The sequence below is a fragment of the Orcinus orca genome, chromosome 2 (genome assembly GCF_937001465.1).
Source record: "Orcinus orca chromosome 2, mOrcOrc1.1, whole genome shotgun sequence".
NCBI lineage: Eukaryota > Metazoa > Chordata > Mammalia > Artiodactyla > Delphinidae > Orcinus > Orcinus orca.
Genome location: NC_064560.1, coordinates 88,275,779 through 88,298,241, shown reverse-complemented (window position 1 = coordinate 88,298,241; position 22,463 = coordinate 88,275,779). Strand labels below are relative to the sequence as shown.

At 36.3% G+C, this 22,463-nt stretch overlaps 1 protein-coding gene across 4 annotated transcripts in view; it reads left to right on the top strand.

The window, feature by feature from the left end:
• The window catches only part of LRRC49 (leucine rich repeat containing 49), a 130,037-nt gene that overhangs the window by 35,799 nt on the left and 71,775 nt on the right, over positions 1–22,463 (top strand). For all 4 annotated transcript variants that reach the window (XM_033439978.2, XM_004276255.4, XM_049705840.1 and 1 more), the window contains one exon: positions 1,319–1,380. In XM_033439978.2, the coding sequence (XP_033295869.2) occupies positions 1,319–1,380 (62 nt within the window). The remainder of the gene's footprint in view (positions 1–1,318; positions 1,381–22,463) is intronic.

Genomic DNA, 22,463 nt, shown 5'->3' with positions numbered 1-22,463 from the left:
TTTTATGGTTTCTTGGTATAACAAGCTTTTAAAAATAAATAAATGAACTGTTTATGGAAAAGCTGATCTTGTCTGTAATTTTAATGAATTGCCTGAATTTTTATTGGGTCTTGGAAATAATGGTAGTTTTAAAAGGGAGGAAGAAAAGGAGGGAGGAAAAAAGATGATGACTTATGCACAAACAGTAAAACAAGTTTTGATTGGGTTTAAATATTGGTCACAATAATATTTAAAATGTACATACTTTTATTAGCATCATTCAATCTCATATAACTAGGAATTATTTTAAACAATATTGCCCTTAAAAATGAAAAACATTTAATATGAAAGTAGCACTATGTGTAGTATTTTAAAGAGCAGAGCATTGGAAGTCAGGATGACTGGAATCTTGTCCTTCCTTGGCTTCTGTATATATGACAGTATGTGTCTTGGGTCACCTTTCCACCCCTCTTCCACGCTGCCCCTGTGACAACCTCAACTGTTTACTTTTTCTTATGTGAATAATATAGGTAATTACTAAGCTTCCTCTCAAGATTCTGGTATTCCAGAATATGTCATACTTTTCAGAAGGTTTGTGTCTTTTCGCTTACTAAAATTAGTAAAAAATCATTTGGGCCCAAATATTTCAATATTTGCTAAAGGTAACTATGTTTAAACAGCAGTGTTTTGCTCTGGGGTGCTGCACCTAAACAGAACAGCATAGATTTCCAATTGTAAGAGTCTCTGATTCTTGCTTAGATTGGAATTTGTCCTTAACAATGCCCTCCGTTGTCACTTATTATGATCTACTTTTAGTGTTACAGGGGAATTGTCAGTGTACTGGTTCATTTGTAACTGAGTGGTATATTTCTGTGGGTTTGAGAATAGAGAGGTAAGTAGCTTTGAAATTCTCAGTACTGTTTGGAAAGCTGGTTGCATAAACTTAAAATTTAAAGCATTTGAGTAGCTTCTTTTTAGAAGTGAGGTTTAACAAATGTTTGGTCATACTGTATTTGTGCTACAGTTGAAATGCTGAAGTAGCATTTTGGCTCCTTTCCCAAAAGCATGCTTGAAGAGGCTAGCAGCAGCAGCATCTCCCTCTGTTCTCTTCAGTGCTTTTTACCTTGTGAGTGGTGCAGCTTGTTCTGCGGATGTACTGAAACCCTCCCATTTAATCTGCAGTGTAGAAGAATGGAGCTCCATCTCCAGTAGAAATCAGTGGTCTAGCAAGGTTGCAGTAAATAGAAATGACTATATATTTCAACAGCTGAGCAAGAAGACATTTTTTAATATTTTTCTTCTTTCAGCTGGTAAATTTTTACTTTCTGTTTCCTTCTAGAGAGATGTGGATAATTTGCCCTGCCTCCAACGTCTGTTTCTTAGCTTCAACAATATATCTACGTAAGTGGAAACTCCCAACTTGTCATTTATTAATAACTTGATTTTATGGGTTCTAGCGCTTTAAATTAAGATTGTAAATACCTTGGAGTAATTTATTGGCATGTAAGATTTTAAGTTGGAAAATGATAGGGCTGTCTGTGACAAAGTTCTTTGTGGAAAAACAAAGCTCTTGTGTATATTAGTGACTCTGATGGTAAAATGATGAAATTCGTATGATATGTGTTTTTTATAATTATACTTTAGAGTTGTTCCTTTGTAAAACATGTACGTGGAAACTTCAACATATATTTTGCTGTCCTTTGTTTGACGCTTAACTGCACTAGTCAGTTGAATTAGAATTTCTTTCATAAATTATCATCTACAATCTGTGTAGCTACTAAGCAATTTTGACATAGCAGGCTATGTTTGTCACTAAGCCACTTGCATATTAGGCCATAACTTCTAACTTGGTATCCCTACTTAGAGAACTAATGCAGCTAGAAGACTGTATATTAGAATATATAAATGTATAAGTTTTGTTTTCTAAAGATTTGAAGCATATCATCCTTTCTATTGTGATGACACATCATTCAGTGTCAATATGGAAGATTTCAGAATTGGAGCTGAGACGGGCAGTCAGACTTTTCAATGCAGAAGGAGTAGCTACCCTTTCCTAATTCTCTCCTTCTCCTTCCCCTTTGCCCCTCAGTTCTTTAGTTTCACTTCAAGACTGTTCTCTGAACCTACTTTTATAGGAGGGTCAGAACTAAGTATAAAAGTGTTGAGAGCACATCTTTTCCTGAGCTCTAGGTCTGTGTTTCTGATTATGAAAAACCAGTTGAGCTTTTGCACATTTTCTGTTTGCTCTGTTTCCTGTGTTAACCCCACATCCCTGTACTATATCTCTAAAAGGTAGAGATTAAGTCTGGATGGTGAATTTTGCATATAGGCGTTGTTTCAAAGGAAATACCCATAATTATTCTCTTATTACGCTTCCAAAGTTTTCTGAAAAACTTTTAATATTCTCTTCAGTTTAGGTTGAAGGCTGTTCCAGGGCTTTCATTTTCTTACTGATTGCTTTCTTTGTGTTTCTACATAGGCTTAGCCCTTTACCCTCCCCTAGTGCTTCCAGGTGATCTGCTTCTGAGGTCAAGTACATTTTCTGCTCTGTTCCTATTGATGCCTGTGGCCCAGGAGATGGTATAGAGAATATATTTGATCTGGGAGGAGAGTGCAAGCCTTGAAAACATTTCCATGAGCTTTACTTAAGGCATAAATATCTCAGATAGCTGGGAAAGTAGATGATCTGTAGTGATAATTATGGTATTCTCATGTCCCAAGTGTCCTGCTATAGTCCTGGCTTGATACAGTTGCCTAATTTTACAGTTCAGTGACCCAGGAATAACATACAAGAAGAGCAGAAATAGCGGTATATAAAGGTAAAAGTACCTTTTAGGACTTTCTCCGGATTACATAGTAGGGCTTTTTGGTTTTGACCAAGTTGTTGGATTCTTAGAGGACCATTTGCATAAACTATTACCTGGTGGAAATTCAGAAAGTTCCAAAATGTGATGGCACCATTCAGAGAGCTTCAACTTGGGATAAATAGGTACCTATTTAATGGTAGGTTGACCATGGCCTTGGTGGACAGAACCATTTTTGCATGTTTTCCTGCAGATATTAGAACAGTGCATTTAGTTCTGCTAGTAGGCATGCAAGATATATTTAGAGAATGAATGACACATGTCCACGTCTATGTATCTGAATAGAACCAGTGCCTCTGGTCAAAATATCCCTCAGAGCGTGAGGAAGACAGAGACACGAATAGGTAATTATAATACAGTGAGTTAAACTTAGTTGTGGTAATACGCAGAGATACTAGAAAATGTAAATCACTGTGGGGAAGGGAAGTAAAGGAAGCCTTCCTAGAAGGAGATGGTCCCTGGGCTGAGCTCTAAAGCTCACTTTACCTTTAGTAAAGTGAAGGGTATTTGGACATTCCAGGTAAGGCCACAACCTGGGCAAAGTAGATGCAGAAGGCTCAGAGTGGACTCACTAGGTCCAACCTCTGGGCACCTGCAATGAGATGCTTGCCCTTCTGCTCCCCTACCCCTATACTAGCCTCAGGTCTTCCTCCAGCTCATGGAATGCTGGAGGGACCTGCCAAAGTACATTTTATAATAATTACCCTGAGAGAAATATTCTGTGGCTAATCAAGAGGATTGGTTATATCTACTTCATTCTTCAGATGTGTTCATTTCATTATTCAGCTCTTCTGAGGTGCTGTTGTCTGCTTGATTTGTTTTGTTTTTCTTGGCTCTCATGATCTTAATTTCCAAGTAGTCTGCATTTTTTTCTCTAATGGCTTATTCTTGTTTTATGAATGAGATAAAGTTCTTTTTTAATTTCTAAAATTTATTTTTTTCCCCTGTTACCTGTATTTGTTCTTTAAACTAAACAAAACAAAAATGCTGTCTTTCTTTTGTTCATTTGTTCTACGCTTATTTGGATGGCAGTTCTTATTTATAAATGAGAATCCGGATGAATTGTTTCCTCAACATAGGTTAGAAATATCACTGTGAATGCAAGTTATAAGGTCTCTGTCTGCAGAGGATATAGGAGGGAGGAGGAAGGATATCCACCCAGTTGGACTTTGCTTTATAATGTCCACAAGAAACTTGCCTTCTGGGAATGGGTGCTCCTTTTATGTCTTGGCCCAGATGCACTTACCCAAACCACTGTCCTTCTTCCCTCACCATTTTCAACCTGGGGACAATTCAGGAGTCAGCTGCTTTGAGGGTGAGAGGCTGGCAAATTGTTACCAAACCCTCCGATAATTACTGGACAACTGACCCACATCTGCTGGCAACGTTTTCTGCCTCTGATCCTAGGGAATATTCTGAGGTTCTGCGGGCAACATTTACTTAACAATGATCCTGTTCATTTCAGGTTTTACTGATTCCATCTGCTTTATATCTTCCAGAAATTCCTTAGTGTTCTGGTCTCCTGATGGAACTCTTCCTGGTTTTCTAGTATTGCTAAGGATATTTTCATAGTTTTATGTTCAGTCATTTCAAAGAGATTTTGAGAGGGTGTAGAAAGGTAAGAGCATGTGCTCAGGCAGCCATTCTCATAACTGTCCTTACTTTGGTGATTTCCCCAAATAGGCTACACATAAAAATATCCTTGGAAGCTTTAAAAACACATAGTCCTTGGTTCACTGCTGGGTAACCTGCTCCAGTAGGTTTGGAGTGGGGCCAGAGAGCTGTATGTTTTCAAGGCTTCTCAGAGAATGCTGATGTGCAGTTTGATGCTAGATTTGGGAACCACTGAGTTATGGCACCCCAAAATAAGAATATTTGTTAACTTAAAGATTACTATTTTATGTGAAATTTCCTTTCACAAGGAAAAGCTTTTAGACAAAAATATTTTTCAGGGGTAAATATGTACTACCCTCAGGAGGTAGTTTATGATCTGTAGCCAAAACCCAGGGTGTTTCATCTCTTTTCCACAGAGGCAATGCAGAGTTCTGCTCTTCATTACTAGGTTAAGTTGTAATTGATTCTTCTTTCCTGTCTCTCTTTTCTTTCATTCTCCAACGCAGAAAGTTTTTATGAGCTTTTTTTTTTTTAAACAAAGGAAGATGCATTTATAATTCTAGTGCCTTCCTTGCCTAAAAGGGAATGGTTACTATTGCTTCCAGAACTGAGGGGATGTTAGTATCATTGGGAAAGGAGTCAAATACTAGCCAAGGTCAAGTATCAGATCAGGACTCTTAGTCTCATATATTCTTTTTTTGAATTGTGGTAAAATACTCATAAAAGTACCATCTTAACCATTTTAAAGTATACAGTGCAGTGGTGTTAAATACATTTACATCCTTGTGCAGCCAATCTTCTGTTGCTCAGAACTCTTTTCATCTTGCAAAACTGAAATGTAATACCCATTAAACAATAATTCTCCATCCCTCCCTCCCCAAGCCCCTGGCAACCACCATTCTACTTTCTGTCTCTATGAATTTGACTACTCTAGGTACCTCACATAAGTGGAATCATGCAGTATTTGTCTTTTTGTGACTGGCTCATTGCCACTTAGCACAATGTCCTCAAAGTTCATCCATGTTATAGCATGTGTAAAAATTTCCTTCCTTTTTAAGGATGAATACTCATGTATGATCCTTGAGGTGGCATGGAACTAACTAGAAGAGGGAGCTGGCAGAATGAACCATGACTACCTCTTCATCCTCACTGTCTTCCCATAGTGCCCTATGAACTTGCCCTGTTCCACTGAACTTCCTTAAACATCATGCTCCCCCTTGCCCACTCAGTCTTTGCATCTACTGTGGCTTCTGACAATAACATTTTTTCTATCCTCTGTCTGTCTGAATAACACCTGTGGATGCTTTAGATCTCAGGTTAAATGACACCAAGGGTTCTCAAACTTTAATATGCCTAAGGATCATCTGGAGAGCCTGCTAAAATGCCGTGCTCGGGAACCCGTCTTCCATGGATTCTAATTCAGTAGTTTTAGATGGGGCTCAGGAATTTGTATCTTTAGCAAGTCGTGCAGCTGACTTAAAAATACCGTTGGTCTGTGTTTTTCAGACTTTGAGTCAGAACCCATACAAGGATCCTAAAGTCGATTAGTCAATTTTAGTTCAAGACCAGAAAAATAAAAACAGAATAGAGAATATCAGTTTGTTAAGCATTGTAAGGGTGAGCACTGTCTCATGAAAAAGTTACAGTTTTAATATATGTGGGTGTATCCGTGTGTGTGTGTGTGTGTGTGTGTGTGTGTGTGTGTGTGTGTGTGTATTATTTTACTGTAGATATTTGGGAACTGGGTTACATTGTAGATATATTTCTCACTATAGATTGGGTTTAAAAAATACTGTGGGGTCTTGCTACATGCTTTCATAGCTTCCTATATTTCTACTACTATTGCAGTGTTCATAATTAAATGTATCTTCATTTTAAATTATTCTCCCTGCTAGATTGTAAACTTGACTGAAGGCAGAGGAATGTCTGCTTTGCTCACTACAGTCTCTCTAGCATCTAGCACGTATGTGCTCTTAGTTGAAAATTTGTAACAGGAATTTAGTCCCTCAAATATAAAGATTTTTCTGTGTGGTCTTGTTTTGGAGGGCCCTCTTTCTTATCATTACTAAGTCTTTTGGACTGCTTAATGTCTGGGCGTGTGAGGTTTAAAGGCTTAAGCAGTCAAAATTATTTTGGTAGTTGTTTCTGGCTTCCAGGTCAATATACTGATTTGCCAGTAAGGATCTTGCCAAGAACTTCTAGATATGAGACAAATCTATAGAAACTAAACCTTCCTGTTAGACAGTGGTGTATTAAGGGTAGGGTCGTTGATATGGTTTGTCCCAGGGTACAGGCAATATGGAGCTGCAGTATCTGCAGCAGTAGAGCATTTATATGGTCATTTATACTTCAAAAACAAATAGACAAACAAACCCAACGGAAGAGAGATCAGATTGGTGCTTAGCAGAGGCAGGGGGTGGAAGGAGGAGGAATTGGAGGAAGGCAGTCAAAGGTACAAACTTCCAGTTATGAGATAAATATGTACTAGGGATGTAATGTACAACAGTCTAACACTGCTGTATGTTATATATGAAAGTTGTCAAGAGAGTAAATCCTAAGGGTTCTCATCACAAGGAAAATGTATATATATTTCTATTTCTTTATTTTTGTATCAATATGAGATGCTGGATGTTCACTAAACATCATTGCTGCTTCTTACCACTATGCACTGGAAATTTTAAACAGTACTCCTTCCTGCCAGTGTAGACCTCTCATATATCCTTCTTCCCCTAGTAAGACAATGGTATTTGGACTCTGCTTTCTCTTTATGATGTCATGGAGAATTTTAAACTAGGTTTCCATTTTCTTTTTTGAGGAAGGAATGCTTTTACACGTTGTCTAGTGACCTCTTTTAGTAATTGTAGTATAACTAAAGGTCAGTGAACTACAAGCTTTGGGGTGTGACTTTTCCTTTATTACAGGGCAAAATTTTCAAAATTTTACTGAAAATGGCTCATGGTTTTACCTTTATCAGGAAGTCATTTTCTTTGCATTTTTCTCAAACTGTACTTCAACTTGGTAAGTCATTCTGTATGAATTATATATTCAGAAAAGAACCTATGTTAGGCGAGTCAGAGAAAGTCTAACTGCCTTGCAGTCATCTCTTTTAGTACTAGTTGATATTTTGAGGAGTGAATTATTTCACTGACCTTCAGAATGTTATGAACTCAGGTTGTTACATAAAGTAGTCCTATAGTTGAGATGTAGGACAGTGTTGCTATGTCATTTTGGCTTGAAGGAAATTAATTTTCCTTAGTTCTAGTATCCAGCAAACTGTTAGAATACCTTCATTTTTTTTCCTTTGTGACTAAAATTAACAGGTAACCAACAGTATAGGAATCTTCTTGCTAACTGAATAAAACACAGGAAATCACCTATTGACAGATCTTTTCTGACCGCCTACTAAGAGCTTTAAATTTGAGAAATGATTACATACTTATTGCGGAAATTTCGTTATCAGTATCCATTTAATTACTTAGCTTCTCCTGAGGTGTTTGCCTAATGGCTGACATGTGATTCACCTTCAGACAAACATTTAATTGCATTTTTCTAAATATGATGACCTTCATCTAAAGAGAACCTACAAGAGCAGATTCTAAAAATGGTTGTTTTTTTTTTTTAATCCATTGCTGTTTTACTCCTTTATCATGAGCAAAACCCCCAGACTGTGCTAAGGCATAGTCCCTTAGTGGCTGACGGTCAAGCCTAGCTGCAGCTTTTTAATTCTTTCAGAAGGAAAATAGGTGAGAAGATATGTCTCCACAACTAATGACAGATTTTTTTCTACTACTTCAGAACAGTAGACTTTGAGGTACGATAAATTTGTTTTATCATTCTCATAGTTGACGTACTTATTTGATCTAAATTTAATTTATTTAAAACATAGAAATTTTACTAAAATAATTTTTATATAATTCTATTATATACCTGATGCCAATATTACGTTATTACAGGCAACTTTTCCTTTTAGAGATCAAAAGTAGAAATTATTCTAAAATATAAAAATGTTTAAAATGGACCAACTTCATTTTCTTCATTGTTTTTAGGACATTCAGTTTGTTAGATGACTGTGCAGTCTGTAATGCATTGCGTTCTAATACAAATGCTTTGAATTTTTCTACACTAATTTAATTAGTTAATTTCCTCTGCCCTTGTTTTATTTTTGTAATCAAAATGACTTTTTATTTCTGTGAGTTTTAGGTGTTTGCTGATCTCCTGTTAGACTACTAACTATGCAGATGGAATATGAACACAGTGATACTGTGTACTCTTGCCAAGTGGCAGTATTTATTATTGAAGACATTGGAGGTTTTTTTCTGATTTAAGGGAACTAGCATTACCGCAATTCACACAGTAAAATTGTAAGATTTGAAATTGTAAGATTATCCTATTAAGTTCTGTAGATGAATGAGCATTAGAAATCAACAACTTTCTATGCCTTGTACATGTTTATAGTATTTTGTACAGTTATAAAATCTAAAAGTGTTTTGCGTTAAGCTGGATTTTAAAGTGTGTAGAATACATTTGCTTTATATCTTCTAGTTTACTCAGTTGAATATAGAATTTACTGTCAAGAGAAAATTACTGAAGTGACATGACAAAAGGTTTAAAGGCTTCAGTCAGAGGTGTTGTCAGGGAGCACCTGAAAACCAGGTGACTGACTGCAGCAGAGTCAGAGCTTTTATAGGACATTTGGCAAGTTGAGTACGTAATCTTGTGGTTTACCCTACGAAGCAATTTTCAACTTTAACCTCCATTAGAGGTTGTGGATTATTCTAGTTTTCATGCCTCTTGCTTGAGGACTCAATAATCATTAGAATAGTATTTTTTGAGGACTGTTTTTGCAAGCCTTGTGGTTTATTGAAGAGTCAAAGTTATAGGGCATGGGTGGTAGATAATAAAAAGGAAAGAAAGGGGGGAATAGGTACGAGGCTATGGGGAAACTGGGGATCCTCTATCATATTTGTTTTATTCCTTTGGTGTTATCTTTGAAGGAGAGAAAGGCAGGAAAAACCTATTGGGTAGCAGTTACTTTTTATTGTTATTACAAGCCTATTTTATTATCTTTCTTTCTATCAGTATCTGTAGTCATGTAAAATATTAATTCTGTAGGTACAATAATTCATACAAGTGCTGTTATAGATTTTATTTATATCATTATGAAGGAACTTCACAGGAAGTTTTTTGGATATTCTTATTATAATCATAAAGTTTCATTTATGTAAGGGTAATTTATTTGTGTGTGTATGTGTGAGTTTTTCTAAAAGGAAGAATTCTTGAACTAAAATTAAACTAAGACCCTGTGAGCAGGCTGTTTGCACACATAGGCTCATACTGGGTTCACACATACATAGTTGAGAGGCTGATAGCTATTCATGGCAGTAAATTAACATTTTAAGGCACTGATGTGTCAGAGTCCCTTTTGGGTTTTACTAATGTGAAGGTTCTAGAAGTTGCAGACATTTTTGGTACATATTACTAAGGGGGAATTTTTTTTTTTTTTCTTTTTTTGCGTTACGCGGGCCTCTCACTGTTGTGGCCTCTCCCGTTGCGGAGCACAGGTTCCGGATGCACAGGTTCAGCGGCCATGGCTCACGGGCCTAGCCGCTCTGTGGCATGTGGGATCTTCCCGGACCGGGGCATGAACCCGTGTCCCCTGCATCGGCAGGCGGACTCCCAACCACTGCGCCACCAGGGAAGCCCTAAGGGGGAATTTTGAATCTTAAAATTACTCATGATTATATGTTATATTGGGAGATTGTTTCTAGGTGTTCAGAAACACAGTTATGGTAAATTGAGACCAATGTGTGTTTTATGATTTCCTTTTTGTTTTGTTCTACAAATTCAAGGTATAAGTAGATTAAATCCAAAATGCATTTAGAAACTTAACGTATATAGGTAACTTCCACTAGTGCTCTTCCTTGTACTTGTAGAAAATACTTCCAAAAGGGGTTTGAAGTATTTTGCAATAAAAGTCTCAAATACAGTGAACATAAACATTTAAAACAAAGGTAAGTGACTGTAATATTCCCTTCTTGTCTTTGTCTTGTCATGTTATGTTTTGTTTTCATTGCAGTATAGTTGATTTACAATGTTAGTTTCAGGTATATGGCAAAGTGATTCGGTTCTCATGAAAATAGAAATTCTAAAAAAAAATGTTTACATATCTGTTATGGGTTAATTTATGTCCATTCCACCTCCCAACTCCCCCACCCCAACCCAAATTCCTGTGTTGATCTCTTAACCCCCAATACCTCAGAATGTGACCTTATTTGAAGATATGGTCTTTACAGAGGTAATCAAGTTAATAGGAAGACATTAGGGTGGACCCTAATCTAATAAGACTGATATCCTTATAAAAAGGGGAAATTTGGAGACAGGTATACAGGAAGAGTGCCATGTGAACATAAAAATGGCTATCTACAAGTCAAAGAGAAAGGCCTAGAACAGATCCTTCTCTCACAGCCCTCAGAAAGAAGCAACCCTGCCAACACCTTGATTTCAGACTTCTAGCCTCTAGAACTGTGAGATAATAAATTTCTGTTGTTTAAAAAAATAAAAATAAAAAATAAAACAAAGGTAAGTGAACAGATACTGAAAGGACTGAATAAACTGGTTAGTTAATTTCAGGAAAAAAACAAGGTTAAAATCAATCACGCCAAAACCCCAAGTATGTACTGCTAACCACAAAACTTTCAAATTTGATCTACTGGAGGAACTTTTGTTTATCCTTTATAAATCAGTTCAAACACTAAACAAGGAGAATTATTTTCTTTTTCTATTATCTCTACCATACCTCTTAGAGTACTATATATAATATCTGTTTTGATGTATATCCAGTTATAACTTAATCATAGTATCTGTCATATTTGGCACATAGTAGGCATGTAATTATTATTCTTTTAATTAATGAATAAATAAGACCAAAGTTTAAAGCTGATGTGTTTCAATATTTATAGATAATTTTTAATAGCCCTTTTCAGCATGTTATCTTATTTAGTTGTCTGAGGATTCAGTTTGCAGCTAATTCAGCATGGCTGTCCCCTGGGATATAAAATGCTAAGAAGTAAATAAAACAAGGAAGCTAAATTAAAATTATTTTATGGTACAGTTGGGTTATTAGAAACAACTGTCACAAGATCTTCCAGACTGAAAGCTTTCCTCAGTGATTTAAGATTTCATTGGGTTACTTTTTGAATATTTGAGTAGATTCAACGTTGTTCTTGGAGAAGAACTGAGACTGTGCTTCAGGTAGCTTCTAAATTATCTGATGCAAAGATAAGATAGCCCTCTTATATATAAATATAAATATATGCCGTTTTAAAGTCCTTGTCTACTAATTCCAGCGTTCCAACATCTGTCATATCTGGGACATTTATAGTGACCTGTTTTTCCTCTTTGATGTATGTATTAAGTTTTCTTGCTTTCTCATGTATCTGGCAATGTTTTATTGCATTCTTGGCATTGTGGATATTATGTTGTTGAGACTCTGTGTTTTGTTGTCTTAATTTAAAGATTTTTGAGTTTTGTTCTGTAAGGTAGTTAAACTACTGGAGAACCAAGTTGATGCTGTTGAGGCTTATTTTCAGGCTTTTTTAGGGCAGGTCTAAAGTAATCTTATTCTACAAGTAGAGAAATAAGCTTTATATCTATATTTATTTTTTCCTGACAGTAAACACAAGGTTTCTACATCAAAGGCAGACTGATTAATACCTGCAGAATATCTTTGCACTGGTTTCCCATGCTCCATTTTTACTCAAAGGGTTATGTGATGGGGCAGATGTCACGTACATGTCCAGGGTGGGGAGTTTCTAGCACATCAGAGGAACCCAAAATTACTAGTTTTGGAGCTTATATAGGAGATGCTTGCACAGCTTCACCTCCTCCCCTCTGGAGAAGGAGAGAGAGACAGAGACACACAGAGAGAGAGATGGGGAAGGCTTCTTGGTCAAATACCCTTTAGAATGTAACTGCTTAGTTCTGGGAGATAAAGTTCTATGTCATTCCAGAGGTCTCTACCTATGCAATCACTTTTAACCCAGGTGCCAATTTTCTTTGCTCAGAAAGCCCTGCCCATGCAGAAATATGAACATCTTAACATTGCCCAATATAGAGCAGCCCAACAGCTAAGGCATAGCATTTCTGGGACCTCAACTGTATTCACTGTGTTTTCACTGTGGTCTCTTACTATGTCTGGTTGGACCTCCAATGTCTCCCAGCTCTGTGTGGCCTATAGGTACACTTTTCATCTCATGGACCCTTAATAGTTGTATTTTGGTAGGTTTCCAGGAGCCACCCTGTGTTGGTACATCTTAATATTCAGCCAAATACTTGAAAGACTTCTATGCAGATTTCTGGAGTTTCTTCTCTACACAACTCCTTATTCTCCACTACCCCCCACCTCAAATCCCAGCAGCCCCAGTGGACCCAAACTCTGACCTCTGTTTCATCCACCCAGTGAGACCTCTGTTCCTTTTTGACTCCCCTTCTCTGTGCTGTGATCTGGAAAGTGCCTCCAGGCAGAAAGCAAGACTAAAGTGGTCTTCATGTGTTTCTCTTCTCCAGCGATCAGCTCTATCCTGTCTGTTGTTCAATGCTTGCGTCTAATGTTTTGTCCAGTTTCATAGTTGTTTACATTGGGAAATTGATCTGATACCATTACCATCATAGCCAAAACTGCAAGTTCCTTCTACTATATTTTCAAATTATCTTGTTGTATACCATCTTTGCCATCTACCTGTCTGGTATTTAAAGGATATGAATTCCCTTTAAATTAACAATACTGTATTCCTGTATCTAAGAACCAGTGACTTAATCTAATCCTGAATTGGTAAATGTGCAGTTTCTGTGAAAAGCCTCCCTGATATTTAAATTAAACAATTAAGAAATGAGCTAAAAATCTATTGTAAAAATCAACTCCAATATCATGTTATTTGTCCAGAAATCTCCATGCTCTGTCTTTATTACTTTAACTCCCTATAGAAGTTCCTTCAAAATTTAACATATTCTAATATTTTTTAAAGAGATTGAGGAAAGAACTAGTTAAACCAGAAAATTCTGGCTAGTGAAAGATACTACAATGGAGCACCGATTTTGTTATGGGTTAAAGTGAAAAGGGAGCACTATGAATGTATGATTAAATTATTGGGATACTTTTTCCTATGCCCACACATTAAATATGTCTACATATAGTCATTCCTGAGTCCATGTCTGAGATTACAGGATCATGTCATTCTCAAATAAAAATATTTTCCTATTTGTGATAGAAAAACACATGTTATCTAAAATCTGTGTTAAATTATTTAGGAATACATTTATAAGAATTGTATGTTTCTATAAAACCTGCTGACTTTTGATGTTTGAAGGGTGATTGATAATCATACCCTTTCTCTTCTGCTCTAAGTTTTGAATCAGTTGAAAAATACAGGAATCAGACAAATGGAGTATGAAATAGCAGAATGCAGTTTAGATATGCACCTACAATCAGGCTTCCTAATATATATCTCTCCTGGATTGGATTTTCAACTCACTGGCAGAGGAATTGGAAAACTGAGATCTCCCTCTCTGGGAGGAGTGGAGCCAAAGAGAACACTCCATCCTGGAGACTGGGTGGCCTGAAAGAAAAATAAGAGAATACTATCATGGTATTCCGGTACTATTGTGTATGCAGTTCTCCTTTTGAGAGTTTACCTCCTAGGAATTGTGTGTGTGTGTGTGTGTGTGTGTGTGTGTGTGTGTGTGTGTGTGTGAGTAGGTTATCAGATGGGGTAAATTAGTTGCTTTCTCCATATTAGTTTTTAGTATTAAAGATGACTTTTATGAAGGGCTGAAACTTAGCTTGGTCAGGAAGGAAAATTATTGCCTGATCTTGATAGTCACTGAACTTCCAGTCAGGCCTTGGTTAAAGACCAGGGCATTTTCCTCTTTAAAAAAAATCTTGCTTATATCCAAGTAAGGGAGTTGGGGTTCTCTATAAATAGGGAGGATATTTCTGGATTCTTGCCTTGAAGGGAGGTGAGTCAGTTAGGCTTGTTTTTCCTGGACACCTAAAAAGATATCACAGTGGCTTAATTATATACTCCAAGGCACCTTAATGGGTAGTTCAGAACTGTTGACTAGCATCTGGGAATTGTTTTTTGACAAAACGTCCTTCTTATGGTTTAAAAAGAAGTTGACAATGTCATTTGTTGACCCCATGTTAGAGACCATAGTTTTTAGTTTAGGAATCTCCTGGGAAGCACTGAATAATGTAAGCCAAATTAATAATATTTTTCTGCTAGTTCCTTTCATCTTGTCTTTGGGGTTTGCTTTTTTGCACTTCTGGGGTATTGGCTTGTGATTCTCCAAAATAACCCACTTGAGGGATTATGAGAGTGTTTTTCATAGCTGCATGGGATTAGGATGTAGGACTACCTTAGAGATATCCAGAGGATGGTAGCTAATAATTACTCCTCATCCTTCACATCCTCTACCATTTCATTAAAATGGCTTCATCTCTTTCATTTAAAGAATTTAAAATTTCTTCCCAGTTGGTTTCTGAAGAACGTTGTTGATACATTTCTCTACATAAAACACCAAATAAGGCATTGTGGGGAGTGACAGAGGGTAAATATATGGCTTCTTTTTTCTATGAGTGTATAATCTAATGACAGAGAACACACAAAGACACAAACGTAAAACAAACCACCACTGCTGCCTATAGAAAAGCCAACAGTCCCAGAATCACAGTCTATCAGCTTAGAAGCTCTGATGTAAAGAGCACTTCTTCCCTGATAACTCTGGCAAAAAGGTTTTTTTGGGGGGGTTGTTTTTTTATTGAAATATAGTGTTATTGAAGTATGTTGTGTTAGTTTCTGGTGTACAGCAAAGTGATTCAGTTTTTTATATATATATATATATATATATTCTTTTTCATATTCTTTTCCATTGTGATTTATTACAGGATATGGAATATAGTTCCCTGTGCCATACAGTAAGACCCTGCTGTTAATCTATTTTATATACAGTAATTTGTATCTGCTAACCCCAAACTCCTACTTTATCCCTCCCCCACTCCCTTTCCCCTTTGGTAACCATAAGTATGTTATGTTTTCTATGTCTGTGAGTCTGTTTTGTAAATAAGTTCATTTATATCATATTTTAGATTCTACATACAAGTGATATCATATGGTATTTATCTTTCTCTGTCTGACTTACTTCACTTAGTATAATGATCTCTGGGTCCATCCATGTTGCTGCAAATGGCATTATTTCATTCTTTTTTATGGCTGAGTAATATTCCATCATATATATATATATTTATATATATATATATATATATATATATCTCACATCTTCTTTATTCATTCATCGTCAGTGGACATTTATGTTGCTTCCATGTCTTGGACATTGTAAATAGTGCTACTATGAACATTGGGGTGCATGTATTTTTTTGAATTAGAGTTTTCTCCATATACATGGCAAAAAGTTTTTGAAGAGCCCTAAAGTTCAAAAATGTGGTCCTGGACCAGTAGTATCAGCATCACTGGGAGCTCATGAGGAATCCAGAATCTCAAGCCCTACCCTAGACCTTCTAGATCAGCATCATCATTTTTAAAAGATCCCTGGGTAATTCAAATGTGCATTATAGTCTGGGAAGCACTGTTACAGAGGATTCTGATTGTGCTTGTTTGTTATTTAGGTCAAGTGCCCAGTTGGAACTAGTCACTGTGGCCACAGGCATATAGGACATACTAAATGCTCAAGGCTGGGACATATGTTCTCTATTCCCTAGCACAATATGTGTGGGATCAGTTTGTGGATTGGGTTTGCTACAGAAAAGAAGTGTTCTGTTACCAGGGGAAGCAGGGAGATAAGAGATATCCGACAAACTTATTTCCTCTTTCAGATCTTAGCTTACATTAATGTTAGGGCCATCTGTTTACTAGCCTGTTCACTTTGGGTCATTTCATCCCATTTCCTCTGTGTGAGTGTGTGTGTGTGCATGCGTGTGTGTGTGTATGCGCAGGCACGCGTGCTACTCCCAATCTCCCTCACCTCACAGTACCATCTGTCTGGCTGACCTAGATATCACAGATTCTTGCTTCTTCCACAGCATGGTTCTTCTATCACCTCTCACCGTCATACTTATCAAATACATATGAATACTTTAGGATAAGCACACACAGACCTGTGCCTAAGTCTGAATTCACTTCCTTGTAGTCTTGGTAAGCATGTATCCCTCACTTACTGTCTTTCCTCTTGCCACTGAGGAATTAATCCTTGGAGTCATGCCTTTTCAAGCTATGAATTGTTAAAATGTATTTTTATTTACTAGAGGGAGGCATACTTTTAACCCTCAGGAAGTATAACACCTAGTGACTAACTTACAGAAAGTTTTATAACAGGGAAAGAGAAGGTTATAATCCTTTACTATTGTTATTTACAGTTGACCCTTGAACAACGCAGGGGTTAATCCGCTGATAATTTATAGTCAGCTCTCCTTATCTGAGGTTCCTCTATATCCTCGGATTCAATCAACTATACAGTACTACTGTGTAGTACTGAATTATTTACTACTGAAAAATATCTGCTTATAAGTGCACAGTTCAAACTCACATTGTTCAAGGATCAACTATATTTTGATGTTCATATTTTCTTGGATTTGTTAAGCTGTCTCCTATTATCTTTTGATATGTCCTCCTTCTTTGAGCACTTTCTTACTTTCTGGCACAACTAACTGTTACAGGCTCATCTTTTACAGGGGTTCTGATTCCTTTTAGTGGAAAACGGTATTTAGACATCAAGATTTGAGTGCCAGGTATGTTCATGGTTACTGGGATATCATTGCTTCTAGGCCTCCTCAGTGGATAGAATTAGGAAATGTGTGTGTGTGTGTGTGTGTGTGTGTGTTTCTGTGAGTTATATACATTTATCTGTTTGTCTATCTGTTACATTTAAAACTGTGGCTTTATACTGACACCCTCATGAATTCAATAGTGAAACTTTCAATTACACTTCAATTCCACAGGGCTTATGTTAGCTTATGTTAAGCTTTTATATACCTTGATACTTGAAGGACAGTTTGTCTAAATATAAAATTCTTGGTTCATTCATTCTTTCCGTGAGTTTTTTAAAAAAATATATTGCTTTTGTTACTTTGCATTGTAAGTTGTGTTTAGAGCATCTGGTGCCAGTCTGATTTCAATTGTCATCTTTATGCTTAGAGGTCTTGAGGATTAAAAAAAAAAATTTTTTTTAAGTCTAACAGTTTTAGTAGGATATGTTTTCAAATTCATCGTCCTGGTTCAGTTTTCCCAGGTACCTGTTGGTCCTTTTCAATATGTACATTTTGGTCTTTTCTCATTTCCAGAAAGTTTCCTTGGATTATACTTTTAAGTATTAGTTCTGTTCAATTGTTTTGTTTTTATCTTCACGATCTCCTATTACACATATTTGTTTTCTTCTTTGGTTTTCTTCTATTTCAACCACTTTACTTCTGATCCATTTTATTTCTTTGCCTTGTTTTCATTCTCTTGGTTGTTTTTTCTGGCTTTCTTCAATGTCCCTTAGTAAAATTTTATTTGGATCTAGTCTCCCTTGGGGACTTTGTGATTTAATCTTTGATTCTGCAATGATTTTGTCTTTTCCTTTCATTTCTTTCCTAAGTTCAATCAACTCTATTTTTGTTTTTTCTTTTTATTGTCCATTTTTGCTTTTAATTTTTGAATTTTATATTCAAGGTGGTTTTTCATACCTCCAAATGCTTATTTGAGGGTAATTAATTCAGTGTGGAATATCATGTTATAGTTTTCTTGTTCTTCATATTTCTTTTCAAGGTGGGAGGGAATTTTCATCAGCTTAAGTGGGTTTGATTTTGTATTCTCAAAATACTTGGTATAGATTTAGTCTGTTTTTGCCAGTTTATTTTGTGAGTTTGGGTGATTTACAAGAATCTTAGGTCAAGGGTATCTTCTGTCAGTGTAGCAAAAGTACAGTACGTGTGTGTGTGTGTGTGTTGTGTGTGTGTGTGTGTGTGTGTGTGTGTTGGGGAGAAGGGGTTGTGTATCTTCTTTCTAATGTTTATTTTTGGGGTTCTCTTTTGTCTTGCAAGCCTCTACATTTTCCCCTTTTGCCCCTTTGCCCATTTTCACCTTCACCATCCAATTTCCAAAGACCTCCTTTACCTTCCTTTCTATCATCTCAAGAGCAATGAATTTTTGAAGACTGCCACAGCTAATCATGTGCTCTTAAAAGTCCATTCCATGTAGCACATGCTCTGATCTAATGGCACTCTCCAATATTTTTGCACCTAGTGTGGACTTTCTCTTTCTGGTGGTGATTGTAAATTAGTTTTAGTCCCACTACTAGTTCCCCTTTTCTCTCTTGGACAGAGTTTTTTTCCAAAGTGTCCTTCTATATTACCTACTTATAGGTAATTTGATACTTGGGCATTCTCTTTTTGTTATGTTATAGGCATTGGTTTTATGTGATTTGTCTGTTGTTCTTGTAGTTCTTATATTGTTTTTTGGAAGATGGACTGGGACATTCAGTTTATGGTCCTGTATTTACCTCACATATATGTGTATACATGCATGTATGCATGTATATACTTATCTCTCCTATCAGAATGTAATTTCCTTAAGAGTAGAAATTCAGTTTTACTCATCCTTCTGTCCTTAGCAATAATCCCAGTGCCTATCATACACAATGCCCTTTAAACCTTTCTTTTCCATATTAACAATTAAAACAAAATTGTAGCACAACATGTTACTCTGTTAATAAATTATCTATCCCTTTCCCAAAGGCTGCAGATAGCTAAAGGTTTGTAATATGAAGTGAAAACTCTCTAACTGTGCAACTATGCCCATGTGGGCTAGATAACCAGCCCTGGGAGTTATTATTTGAGAACCTGAATATATAGAAATTGCCATGTTCCTCATGAGTGAAGGAATATGATTTATATAGTACTATAAGATGATGCTCTTCAGTTTAGAGGAGAGCCCCATGGTTCCTGAATGAATACATTATTGTTATTATTCTTGTGACTTGACTATAAAATGAAATGAGAGATTTCAGGAATCTTTTGTTCAAATGAAGAGATAAGTAGCAGTGTTACATTATGGTACTGTAGTTTAAATTGGTTGGGAAGGTCAAAAGTGCTACAAGGAATATTTAATGTTCTGATGAAATCTTAAGGGAAATGATGATGTATTCACCAATACCAGTTTCACACTGAACTCTTCCTTACAGTCATTCTGTCTGGATCATGTAGCAAACGAAATTTAATGTAACTGCCATTTGAATGAGAGATAGATACTTTTGGCAGTTCATGATTCAGAAAGAGAAGTAAGTGATGGATAGGGATATAGGGATCAAACCTAAGAATATGCATAAAGACTTATATATATGAGTGCTATGGGCTGAAGCGTGTTCTCCCCCCCCCCCCCATGCATATGTTGAAGTCCTAATCCCTGGTACCTCAGAATATGACCTTATTTGGAGACAGGGCATTTAAAGAAGTAATTAAGGTAAAATGAGGTCATATGGGTGGGTCCTAATTCTGATAAGAATAGGACACCTCTGCACACACACACACACACACACACACACACACACACACAAGAAAACCCATGTGTGTGAAGACGGGGATAAGATATGGCCATCTACAAGCCAAAGAGAGAGGCCTCAGAAAAAATAAACCCTGCTGACACCTTGATCTTGGACTTCTATCCTCCAGAACTATGAGAAAATGAATTTCTATTGTTTAAGCTACCCAGATTGTGGTACTTTGTTGATAACCCTACCAAACTAGTGCTACAAGGATACTCATTACAGAATTTTTTAATAGTTCAAAATGGAAACAACATAGGTATCCAAGAGTGGAGGCACAGATTTATTCTTATCCAAGTTTACCTATCCTACCCCCTCTGGCAGTCTCTTTGATGGCAGCAAAAGACAGTAAGAATAGTCAAGGATACAGGCTGCCACCTTCATAAGTAACCCGAGCCAACTCATGAGAATTACCAGTAGAATGAGCACCACTATCTTTCAGTCTATGGTTTCCTCTATGCAGTGGATAGTGTAGCAAGGCCCCATGGATTAAAACATTAGTTTTATTTATGCTGATCATGAACATGCCAGAGAGAAAAAGAAGACAGGTACTATGCCTGGAAATTCTAAGCACACAGATTCAGTATATCACTTTTTACCAAAATGATTTCATTATTTGTTTTCTATACAAATTTCCTCCAGAACCTCCACTGAATTAAGATTTAAACTGCTCAGTTTATTCTTGTTTGTTATCCCTAATCTCAAATTGCTATGCCAAGACCAAAATATATTTGCTTATATCTGATTAAATATTTCTGTTTTTTGCCAACTAAACCTTACAATATAGTCCCCAAGATTCATTACCACAAACAAAAATCTTTCAAGGTTTATTTCTCATATATATTATTTCTTGTAATTTCTCTCCATTTTAATATAGCAGATTTGTTCCATAGATGACTAGAATTCAGCAGGTTAAAAAAATTAGGATATTCTAAAAACACTGAAATACTATGCATTCATTAAAATAATAATTTTAAAATAATGACATGCAAAAGTGTTAGTAGAATATTAAGGAAGCAGTATACAAAGCTATTTCATATAAAATGCTCTACATTTTGTCTATCTATCTATCTATATCTTTAGGAGGAAAGATTTTACATGGTTTTGGTTTTTTTCCAAATTTTGTTTTTATACTTTTCCAAATTTCCTCACAGATTATGTATTACTTTTATAAGCAGAAAAAAAGGAAGGCAGAAAGGAACAGATATGGAGAAGAATGCTGATTTAATCTCATGGCCACACTTAAGATTTTTTGTTGCATAATTATGGAGTGAGGTGAGGTTTTCAAAACAAATTTTTTTTAATGCATGGACACTGATTCGGCCAGAATAGGTGCTAAACTAGATCTCTCTCGAGGCCCCTGCTATGTCAAAGGTTAATCTTTGTGCTGCCAAAATAATAGGAGGTACAGGGCACCTCAGGGCTGAGAGTGGAGCAGTGAGGAGGGGCATTTAGGTATTTTGAGAGTAGTGGTCTTTATCACCTGGCATGGAAGTATTTCAGAATTTTAACTAAGGCAGTTAGTTATACGAAGTGTATATCAGCCCTGCATGTACATCTCAAACTCTTTAATGGCTACATTTAATTTCACTGAATGGATTAATCTTAATTTATTTAATGAGTCCCTATTGATGGTCATTTAGATAGTTTGCCATTTTTTGACATATTATATTTGTGAACATGGGCCAGTATATCACAGTGTGACTTTGGAGAAGTCATCTTTCTCCTTAGAATTATGAATCCTTTCTTAATATTAGCAAGGAACTGTGAAGTTCACATTAGAAATCTGTAGTTTTAAGGGGATATTGAAGTTTACCTCAATGGTCTCAAACCTTGACTTTGCATTAGAATCACCTATAGGACTATTTGGAATTATTCATCTGTGACCTAGAGATTCTGATTTAGATCTGGATGGGTTCTAAGTATTTGTATTTTTCAATAAGCTGCTCCACAAATGATTCTGTTGCCCAGCCAGTATTAGCAGCTACTGAAATATAGAAGAATTAATATTTTAAAAGAGGACACGATTGTACAATTTGTCAATATCTAACGTATTATAAGAAGCATTGGCAAAGATGTGGAGCTACTGAAGCTCTCATACCTGCTAGTGGGAGTGTAAATAGGTAAAATCATTTTGTAAAACTCTGGCAGTATCTATTAAGTTGAACTTAATAGGATACTTTATACTCAGCAGTTCTACTCCTAGGTTTATACTCCACAGAAAAGCTTAATATTCTTAGTTTCACTATTTATAATAACACCAGACTGCAAACAAGTGTCCACTAATAGTAGAATAGAGGAAGTAAATTGAATGCTATTTTTATATAATGGAATACTACCCAGCGATGTGAAATCATCAAACTACAGCTACATACAATGTGGATGAATCTCAAAAAAACAAAACATGTAGCAAGA